We start from the raw sequence: 11,665 nt of genomic DNA, 5'->3' as shown, positions 1-11,665 counted from the left end.
AAAAAAGTACCATCACTTTATCTAATTTTATTTTTTTAAATGCGCGCCGTTTACAGATTTTTATTTTTTTTTTTAATCGTGTGGCAGCATTGAACCTATGTTAAGTGAGCACTTTCGTTAAATGAGTAATCGCTATCGATTTTTCTTATGCCTCAAAGTATGCTATACAGGTGAACGTGCGTTCGGATTTATACAGTTTAAATAAATTGAAAAAAAAAAAATTAAATACCCAAAAAAATTAAGTAATGGTGCATACAAAATTCTTAGCGTGAGAGAAAGAAAATAAACAAAAAATAATTTGGTTTAAATTAAAACATATAAACGATTTGTGCCGTTTAAATAAGTAATAGCTTAAAAGTTTTTGTTAGGTGAGCAAATTAAAGCAACATATATAAAAAAATTTATTATAAAATGAAATATTTTATAAATATTCGAATTGAAAAAGAAGGTAGCTCCATTTAAATAGTGTACCGAAAAATAACATTTTGGATGTATGTATGAATTAAATGTTACGTAATATACAGTATGTCAAGTAATTGTTTTGACAATGAAAATTCGCGTAAAAAATGTTAGGCAAAAAAAAATTAAGTTTTATGGTTGCTTATTTTTATATTCTCTTAATTTATTATGGAATTCTTATGTTCCTAGAACAGTAAAAAATAATAATTACTATTTTGTTCACAAATATTGTGTAAAGTGTAAATATGTGACATATTTTCTTTGTCAAAACAATAAGATGACATACCGTGCATGCCGTACGAATCCTTGCAGCAGTCTTAACGGTTGCTTATCATAGATAAAATATTTATATAATTATAAATGAAGGGTTAAATTATCTGGCTTAAAATAAAAATCAAAATTCAGTGAAACTGAAATACAAAGAAAAAATACGGAAAACCAGTTAAAATTCATCAATGGGTGCATAAGCAAATCTCAGCAGATTATACGCATTGTGGTTTTGTTGTTGTTGTTTGTCCCCTATGAGCTTATCACTCAGGTAGAAGCAACGCCGCAGTGCTAACGTAACCAAATCAAACAATATACTGATAACTTTCAGCACTGCGATAAGTAGGGCAAATATGTAGCTCGACTATCTGTTCTTCCAGATATCTCAAAAAGTATCTCAAAAAGGCTATAAATTTGATGTTAACTTGGAAGTCAAGCCACAGTATTGCTTAGTTCTTTGTGGCTGTCGTCCGTCGTAAAGACCTGAGGTGAATAAAGCTATTTGTGAAATATTAAGGTGCAAGTGGTTGATTATTTTTAATAATTTTTAAAGTGTAAGTGTTAAAAAAGAAAATAGCTATTTCTGTCTGCAAGCATCCGAAAATTAGATGAAACTGCGATGAAAAATAGCTGAAATACTAGTCAACTTGGCAAACTCTTGCTAAAAAAAAAAAACTAAACAAATTTGAACTGCGCGCGCGTACGGATGTGCGAAGCAATATGCTAATAAGGAGTAACGTGGTACAGATGTGCGAAGCAATATGCTAATAAGGAGTAACGTGGTTCTTAAATTGTATACCTAAAATATACCAGAACATCTGGTAATTAATAAATACTAAATCAGTAATCAGATTTAGAATTTAAAAATGTTAATCTTAAAATTAAGAAATGTTTAAAAATGAAGGCTATTTATTTTTCAAGTAAAATTTTTTTGGCATTGTACCCAAAATTGTACATGTTGCCAGATCAGAAAAATTTTGCAGGGCTGCAGCCTTTTAACCGGGTGGCAACCTATTGGGCCACAACAGTGTGTGTATACCCAACCAGTTTATCCGTTGTGCTGGCAAAAACAAGAAACGAAGCATTTCTGGTAAAAAAAAGTGTTCTTATAAAGTTGTTGCAAAAGTATATAAAACATATTACTTTTTAGTGTTAATTATTTTGAGTTGTTGCATCGCGTCGTTTCGTTTTCGTTGCCGCTTTATTTTTTGTAGTCACTGTATTTAAATCGGGAGGCAACACCCAATCAACATTTTTGATATATCGGATACAAAAAACCAATTTGTAGATTGTAAACAATATTAATTAAATTGAAATAAAAAGTAAAGTTCCAGTGGTGTATAAAATATATATCAAGTTTACTAATGATGAATACATACAGAACATATGCATTTTAATATATATACATGCATACATATAAGTGAATGTAGAGACACAAACACATGTACATAGAAGTTGTTGCTTATGTACAAACATACCTACGCATGCACACACACATGTACAAAAGTGATATCATCCGGCGGACTAGGACCTACATACAGTTAGTCAAGTAATTGTTTGGAATAAATTATAAATTCACATTTATTTTGCATTTAAAACACGTTTATAAAATGCCAATAGACATGACTGCATTTAAAAATGATAAACAAATACATGTATATAAATTACTTGGCTGACTGTTTGTATGCATGTGCATATGTCAAATACATCATCATCTAACGCATTTGCCATTTTAAAAGTGTGTATCGAAAATTGGCACAGTTCTTGTAAATGAGAAATGAAGGCTTTTAATTCATTATATATGTGTTACTTATATATACAGTACAAGTGTGTAACATATTACACCTAAAGTAATATTATGCGGCCAGATAAAATAGTGTTGTATGTATATCTGTATGTATATCTGTGTTCTATGTATGACGTAATTTTTGGTCTCTGTGAATTAGTGTTGCCAAAACCGCTTTTTTCCCGACAAATCTGGATTTTCAGTTGAGGAGCAAAAAAAAATTACCCAAATTTTTGTAACCAAACAAAAATATAAATATGTTAATAAGCAACGGTGAATTGATATTTAAAAAAAAAAAGAGAAATCAAGTTAATTTGGAATAAATAATTCATTTATATTTTGAAGCAATTAATGACAATTGTATTTGTGTTATTAGTGATTTAAAAACAGCTTTTATTTGCTTGTCAAATACTGGCAACACTGGAATGCGTTAAGAAAGTAGCAGGTTTAGGTGAGGCTGAGCTGTGTGTGTGTGTGTGCATTAAACAATTGAAATAAACTTGATCGGCATGTTAATGTTAATGCAGACATAAACTCAGCAAATATTGAATTTGTAATGCCAAGCGCATATACATACATACAGCGCATGTCTGTGCCTCAGTATATTTATATATATATATATAAATATATATATATGTGTACATATGTTAACAAAAATTAGCTCTCTCCATGTTTGTGTTTCTTCTCTTGTTCTCGCTCTCACTTCTGGCGCTCTCAACTTTATTGCAGATGTGACATCACAGTGGCTCACAGCTTCTTTGACCCACTACATTTTTAACTATGTTTATTTCAGATAATTGTATGTTTAAAAACAATAAAATAAAATTTTTTTTATAAATTTAAATATTAATTACAACAATTCGTTTAAATTTTTTTTAAATCAACTTCCCATTAGACGATGAATTTATTTAAAATTTGTAATATATAAAAAAGTTGTGGGTCAAAATAAGCTGAGAGCCACTGTACATATGCGTTACTTTGTCTAAGTTCATGGCTTTCTTTTTATTTCTTATTTTTGATGCATACTTTTATCAATTATTTAAAATTCAAACAGTATATTTAAATTTTTATCAATATAATTCAATGAAAAATTGTGTATTCTTAATCGTAATAAAGATCTTTTGATCCCGATGCAAAACTCGATACTGCTCTGAGATCAATCTGCAAAACTATATTATTATAATTTTTATTTATTTATGTTTTGGCAATCTTGTTTTTCATTGACATTACCTTATCATGTGTATTGCTCATAAACATATAACTAGATATAGATACATAAACAAATGAATATTTATATATATAAAGGTGGCAAATATCATGTCTGTGAAAGTCGAACCCAAAAATTTTTATTTATTTATTCAACGTCAACTAAAAATTGTCCATTCCTACCGATATACATATGTATATGTATAGAGAGATATTATAAAAATAATTAAGGCATTGATTTAAAATTACATTTTGTTTCTTATTTTTTTTTTGTTACTAGTTAACGTTGTTCTTTGTTGTTATCATTATCAGTGACGATTGCGATATTCCTAAAAATATCAACCTCGAACTTAAGTGGGATCTAGAACCGGTCTAATCTGCTTTTGGGCGGGGTTGTGGTTGCGTCATTAACTTATCGAAAGACGTCATTGCTTGCCTCGTCTGGCGACATGATTAATATATATATATATATATACTTATCTTGATGGGCGGCAAACCGCATTGGACATATGGGCATATTATTTATAATGTTATAATTTGTAATTACATTGTATGAACCTACAATAACATTCAAATGCAGTTGTCGACTGTTTATCCTTTTCTTGATTCATAATAATGCATTAATGCAATATCCCTTTTCTGGATTAAAGGCATAGCATTTACAGAATAAAATATATCTCATAAGTTTATATTTATATTTATTTTGGATTCAATAATTATAATAATTACACCTCATAAACCTGTATGTATTTAAGTAATATCTGTAATATTATATTATGTATAATAGTATATTATGTATACCAATATGTAATCATATTTAATTGCTGTCGTCATTTTATCCAAATGTTTTTGGTTCTTTATAAACTATGTAATTTTTTCTGTAACACATACGAAACGGTTATTTTCGGTTAACAGTTCCGGCATTATTCCCTGACTATAAGTATGTTTATTGTTTGTCTGTTTTTCCTAATTTTCGTACCTCATGTTTTTTTAATTCCTAAGAAGAAAAGTCTCTTTGATCAGAATTTTCATTGTTAGCGCTCAAAATTCTTCCCAGGCGCAATGCTGATTTATTTTTGAAATATCTGTATATATTTGTATTTCTGTTTATGTCTACGTTAGTGTTCGTCTATATATTTATATATATGTGTGTATGGATTTACATATATATATAGGATCGTTCAATAGTCTCGTGCACGGCTTCAGACAACAGAGACAACGAGAAGTGGTCTTAGACGAAAAAGAGATTCTAATTATATACATGCAGACACACATGTTTATACACAAATACACACATATATATGTATTACAAACATACCGTATACATACATACATTGCGATTTGCAAATTTTTTAATTTTATTTGTAGACGAGACGCCGTAAGGAAAATAAGAGTTTAATAGTTAACGAAGAATATTATTGAATAATTGATAGCAATAATATAAACTGTCCTCTAAGTTGAAACATAATTGAATAAGTGAAATATCAAATCTATTCGAAATGTTTATGTTGAATCGTTTTAACTTAAACAATGTTGCAATGCCACAGTTAATTAAACATTTAAAATTAAATAATAATGATTCACAATACATTAGTGTTTAATAAGCAATTTATAATATTAAGAATACAAACTGTTTTTTAATTTGAAACTTAATTCAGTCGACATATTACTGGACTGTTTTATTAAAAAAAAATGAAATATCTAATCTATTTCAAATGTTTATGTTAAATCGTTTTAGTTTAAGGTTTAAACAATGTTGCATTGCGACAGTTAATTAAATATTTAAATCTTAATTAAAAATGTTGCATAATACGTTTTTGTTTTGTTCTTGCAATTATGACTAACAAAAATTAACGGTTGATCTTTTAGATATTATAACCAATGGCCACAATAGATGGAAGACCGGCGCAATATGGGATATCACTTAAACAATTACGCGAACTTATGGAAGTTCGCGGTAGAGAAGGTGTTGCGAAAATAAGTGAATTCGGGGGCATTCATGAGATATGCAAAAAGCTGTACACATCACCAAATGAAGGTAAAAATCATAGATTATCTTTTATAACTATTAAATTCTATATGCAAGTCATTTCTTCGACCAGGGATTATAATTTTAATATTATAAACTATCAAATAAAATAAATAATATTTGATGATTTTTATTAAAAACTAACTTCTATTTATTTGTTAATGTGAAATGCTATGACATTGTTATTAGTTTTTAATTTTAATCTAAAAATTATAAAAATAAGAGTAATTCGATAATTCTTAAATTAAAATTGAAATTTAATTATTACTTTGTTAGTTATTTAGATCAAATATAACAGAAAAATAAGTTTTTTATTCAAAATTGAAAATTATAAAAGATTATACTGTTTTCAGGATTGTATATTTTTACATTTATCCATTTAATTTTCCTAAAGTAATAACTGTTATTGTGCTATCCCTGACTTTGACATTTTTTATTTTATTTAAAAATATTTTGAATAGAATTTTCACATTGTAAAAATCTAAGAACACAGCTCTTTAGCGCAAAATAAAATCTGCGAGTTTTGCAATTGATTTTGTAATTGAATTGAATAATAATTAAAAATATTATTTTAGGCCTCAGCGGATCAAAAGTTGATGAAGATCACCGACGTGAAACGTTTGGCTCGAATGTAATACCACCGAAGCCTCCAAAAACCTTTTTAACACTAGTCTGGGAGGCGCTTCAAGATGTTACACTTATTATTTTAGAGGTAGCTGCGTTAGTATCTCTTGGTCTATCATTTTATAAGCCTGCCGATGAGGATGCGCGTAAGTGTCCATTGAAGTTTTAGCTCGGTACCCAAAACTGGTTACAGGAGCTATTAGATTCGTCATTAAGTTATAAATTTTAATTGCAAAATGACATTCATTTATATTTTATAGCTCTTCTACAAGAGGAGGAAGAACACCATGGTTGGATTGAGGGTTTGGCTATTCTTATATCGGTCATAGTTGTCGTAATAGTTACTGCCTTTAATGATTACTCAAAGGAGCGACAGTTTCGCGGATTACAGAATCGTATTGAAGGCGAGCACAAATTTTCGGTTATACGTGGCGGTGAAGTATGCCAAATATCGGTTGGTGACATTCTTGTTGGTGATATTGCCCAGATTAAGTACGGTGACCTTTTACCCGCCGATGGCTGCCTTATACAAAGCAACGATCTTAAGGTATTAAAATACTTTTAAATATCTTCATTTATTTATTTCTAAATTGGAATACTGCCTCTGCTTCGGTAGGTGGATGAATCTTCGCTCACGGGTGAATCGGATCAGGTTAAAAAGGGTCCAGATAGCGATCCGATGGTACTATCTGGTACGCACGTTATGGAGGGCAGTGGAAAAATGGTTGTTACCGCCGTTGGCGTTAATTCTCAGGCCGGTATTATATTCACTTTACTTGGAGCCGCTGTCGATGAGCAGGAAGCTGAAATTAAGAAAATGAAGAAGGGTATGTATTCATTAAATTACATTATTCAAATACAAATGACAAAAACCAAAACCAGTTTGCAACAATTTTAATTGCAAAAAGCATATGGAAATTCGTATTCTCTTTTTATTTAACTAGTTTCCAAATGCGATTTCCAAATTAATTTATTTTAAATTTAAAGACTTGCATTTGGAGTAAATATCAATCTTACGAATCAAATAACTATTTGCATACATACATACATACATACATATATATTATTGATAAGTGCTGTACTTACTTCCGAAAATCTTTAATTATATCGTTTATGTTTTATTTTTTATTTTTCCATATTCCAATTGTCATACGTGAATTGCATGACGTGAATTGATTGACCCACCTTTAAACTCCTTCATCTACCTACAAAAAAAAAACCAAATCAATCTACCGACCAATCAATCAACCAAACCAACCAATCAACCAAACCAAACCACCACCAAACACCACAAAAAAAAAAAACAATGAAAATTAAAAATTATTAAATCGAACTGAACAAATTAAATGGTATAATATAAATTAATGTAATTTGTATCGTATATTTTCATATATTATGTATATATAATTATATATGATACGAACTTTGATTGAAACAACGAATTAAATATTCCAATTTGAATAATTCAGAAATTAAAAAGGCGAACAAACAAAAGACCAAGAGCCAGACAGGTGAATTAATCAATCTGTTTAAAATATATACACTTTTTACGCATTTAGTTGGGTTCAATTAACACTTTTTAAATGTAATATTAATTCAAGAATTGCTAAAGAAGGTTTATATAGTTAATGGTTAACTTTGTTAATAAATTTACACAACTACAATTCTGTCCGTTAGTTCAATTAGTACTGTCAACAGGTTATCTATATGTAAATGGTTGTTGTAATAAATTTGAAAATTTGTATCTTTATAATTATATTTTGTAATGTTTTTTTAAGTCTGATATTTGGTAAACAGGCTGCAATGTGGTTTATAGAAACTGACTAATTTAAATTCACTTCAATTATTAATATACACATATTTTTGTGTATATAAGAGGCAGGAGTTTGTTGATTTTAATCAAATGTATTTAGATTATGTAATTTGAGCAATGTTTGGTATGCCAAAAATCAATTGATATAATTTATATTATATTTACATTCATTATATTGTAGTGTTACTTCACATTTATTAGTTACTATTGAGTTTAAGCATTGTATTTCATAGAGACCAGCAGAGACGTAGCTTCATTAATTTAGAATTTAGATGGACAGGGGAGGACAGTTACTAAATATATTTGTTTTTAATGAATATAGACATTTGATTTGTAAATTCAATTAAATAAGTTCTGCAAGAGTATAACAAAATAAGATATTTTATATATTTTTTGATATATAAAAATATAAAATATAATGTACTATAATACTGATTTGCGGACCATAAATGCAGGTGAAAACGATGGTCGAGCTCCCCCGGGTGGTAAATCACAACATGCGGCACCGCCATCTCTGAGTACCAGTGAGGCGATTAAATCTGAATCGGATGGTAATCACGTCCAGCAACCGTCGACATCAACCGCTGAGACGGGACACAAGAAGGAAAAGTCTGTACTTCAGGCCAAGCTAACAAAGTTGGCCATACAAATTGGCTACGCTGGATCCACCATAGCTGTGCTCACTGTTATCATACTGATAATACAGTTCTGTATTAAAACATTCGTTATCGATGAGAAGCCCTGGAAGAATACCTATGCCAATAATTTGGTTAAACATTTGATTATTGGTGTTACAGTATTAGTTGTGGCTGTACCTGAGGGTCTGCCACTGGCCGTTACATTATCACTGGCTTATTCAGTTAAGGTTTGTATATGTTTTATATGACATAAACATATATGTATAACATATCATTTGTAAGATCTGTCTGGGATACAATGGGATACAGATTTCTACTAATAAATACATTTTTAAATATTTCTCTTTAACAGAAAATGATGAAAGATAATAACTTGGTGCGTCATTTAGATGCCTGCGAAACAATGGGTAATGCGACGGCAATTTGTTCCGACAAGACTGGTACACTTACTACCAATCGAATGACAGTTGTACAATCTTATATATGTGAGAAATTGTGCAAGGTTCTGCCCACCCTCAACGATATACCGCAGCAGGTCGGCAATTTAATAACGATGGGCATATCTGTGAACTCGGCATATACTTCAAACATAATGGTAATTTTTTGTTTTTCATCTACAGAATATTAGAAAAAAGTTTTTGTATATCCAATCGATCCTAAAGTACATTCCCTTAAAAATTAATTTATTTTTTCATTTTCAGCCGGGTCCAAATCCTGGCGATCTACCTGTTCAAGTTGGTAACAAGACGGAATGTGCTCTACTCGGTTTTGTAAAGGGCTTGGGCGTTAAATATCAATCAATACGGGACGAAATTCCAGAGGATAGATTTACTCGAGTTTACACATTCAACTCTGTACGAAAGAGCATGGGAACGGTTATTCCAAGACCCAACGGCGGCTATCGACTGTACACGAAGGGAGCCTCGGAGATCATAATGAAAAAGTAAGTAAACCATTTGCTTAACATAAATCAATAATTTGATGATCAAGAATTATTCCTTATTGGAAATCTAGAAATATTTGTTGAGCGATTTTTAAAAAAAAGCGCTAGCTTAACGGGAGAACGCCAAATCCAGGCAAAATTGACACAGTTTCCAAACCAAAGAAGTTACAGATATGTCCTATATATTGTTGGAAATGTATAAAGTACTCTGTCAAAATTTTACAGTTGAAATTGGTTTTTTTAGGTAACATTTTGGCTTTTCTATAGAAAATGGCTCTAATGACTTTTTATAATTTTCAATATGTTGTAATATTGTCCCGACTCCTTATACCCAAAAATAGTTTTTTTTTGCAGGTCCGAATGACTTAATTTAATATAGTTCGTCACAAAATGCGATATTATAAATTTTGGGGCATGGAAAGACTTTCGTCACTAGACTTTTACCCTGTAAAGAGGTTTTTTTAAATATCAAATTAACAATATACAATTTGTTTTCTTAGGTGTTCATTCATCTATGGTCATGAAGGGACTTTGGAGAAATTCACACGTGATATGCAGGAACGTTTAATACGTGAAGTTATTGAGCCAATGGCATGCGATGGATTGCGCACAATTTCTGTAGCTTATCGTGATTTTGTGCCCGGCAAGGCAGCCCTTAATGAGGTGCATATCGATGGTGAACCAAATTGGGATGACGAGGAGAATATTATGACAAATTTGACATGTCTATGCGTTGTTGGTATTGAGGATCCAGTGCGTCCCGAGGTACCAGACGCTATACGCAAGTGCCAACGTGCCGGTATCACTGTTCGCATGGTGACTGGCGACAACATAAATACCGCCCGATCAATCGCCAGCAAATGTGGTATTTTGAAACCCAACGATGACTTCCTCATACTGGAGGGTAAAGAGTTTAATAGACGCATTCGAGATACAAATGGCGATGTAAGTACATGGATAGAAAACATATTACTGAAGCTTTTATGTAAATTGATTTTAAAAAATTTTTTTTTTTGTAGATCCAACAGCATCTTATTGATAAAGTCTGGCCAAAATTGCGAGTACTTGCCCGTTCATCTCCAACAGATAAATATACGCTGGTCAAAGGTATACCTAAGTAATATATATATACATTTTATCTATATACATATATAAAACCCTTTGTCCTGACTGACTGACTGACTGGCCGATCTTCGTAAAGCCCAAGTGGTAAGCTTTAAGTGGCTAAAACTTTCACACAACATAGCTTATACCAATTCATAATTAATATATATAAAACTCTTTGACCTGACTTACTCACTGCCTGACTGATCATTGCACAACCTAAACCATAAGACCTAAGAGGCTCAAATTTTCACACAACATAGCTAAGACGAATTTATAACTAATATAATTTAATTTTGCTTTGCTTTTGTAGGTATGATTGACAGTGCGGTTACTGATAATCGGGAAGTGGTTGCTGTCACTGGCGATGGTACCAACGATGGCCCCGCATTAAAGAAGGCCGATGTTGGCTTTGCTATGGGCATTGCGGGCACTGATGTTGCTAAGGAAGCGTCCGATATCATTCTAACCGATGATAATTTCAGTAGCATTGTCAAAGCTGTTATGTGGGGTCGCAATGTCTATGATTCGATAGCAAAATTCTTGCAATTTCAGTTAACAGTGAATGTGGTTGCAGTCATTGTTGCATTTATTGGAGCTTGTGCGGTTCAGGATTCGCCCCTTAAAGTAAGTCTTAAATATATATATAAAACTTTCCCTTGATATACACTTTGGTTTACTTTCAAAAAATCATACTTGAATGCATAGATTAATATGAATGAATGAATTAATAATGATTATTTTGTTTTTCTATAATAGGAAAAGTCTTTTTTTTTGTAGTAACTTTAAAAGAATG

General features: G+C 30.9%; 1 protein-coding gene across 8 annotated transcripts in view; it reads left to right on the top strand.

The window, feature by feature from the left end:
- The first annotated feature begins 1,164 nt into the window (after positions 1-1,164).
- The window catches only part of LOC117781897 (plasma membrane calcium-transporting ATPase 1), a 30,107-nt gene continuing 19,606 nt past the window's right edge, over positions 1,165-11,665 (top strand). For 3 of the 8 annotated variants that reach the window (XM_034619129.1, XM_034619213.1, XM_034619378.1), the window contains exons 1-11: positions 5,600-5,756; positions 6,323-6,517; positions 6,632-6,918; positions 6,988-7,198; positions 7,841-7,882; positions 8,640-9,049; positions 9,175-9,417; positions 9,524-9,765; positions 10,266-10,710; positions 10,785-10,872; positions 11,183-11,496. In XM_034619129.1, the coding sequence (XP_034475020.1) occupies positions 5,600-5,756; positions 6,323-6,517; positions 6,632-6,918; positions 6,988-7,198; positions 7,841-7,882; positions 8,640-9,049; positions 9,175-9,417; positions 9,524-9,765; positions 10,266-10,710; positions 10,785-10,872; positions 11,183-11,496 (2,634 nt within the window). Of the gene's footprint in view, positions 1,215-1,679; positions 1,817-1,858; positions 1,994-5,587; positions 5,757-6,322; positions 6,518-6,631; positions 6,919-6,987; positions 7,199-7,840; positions 7,883-8,639; positions 9,050-9,174; positions 9,418-9,523; positions 9,766-10,265; positions 10,711-10,784; positions 10,873-11,182; positions 11,497-11,665 lie in introns of those variants that run through there. The other 5 variants (XM_034618890.1, XM_034618815.1, XM_034618968.1 and 2 more) reach the window with 5 other exon arrangements.

The sequence above is a fragment of the Drosophila innubila genome, chromosome 4 (genome assembly GCF_004354385.1).
Source record: "Drosophila innubila isolate TH190305 chromosome 4, UK_Dinn_1.0, whole genome shotgun sequence".
NCBI classification, from domain to species: Eukaryota; Metazoa; Arthropoda; class Insecta; order Diptera; family Drosophilidae; genus Drosophila; species Drosophila innubila.
Note: the sequence above shows the minus strand (reverse complement) of the source record. Positions and strands in the feature narration are given on the sequence as shown.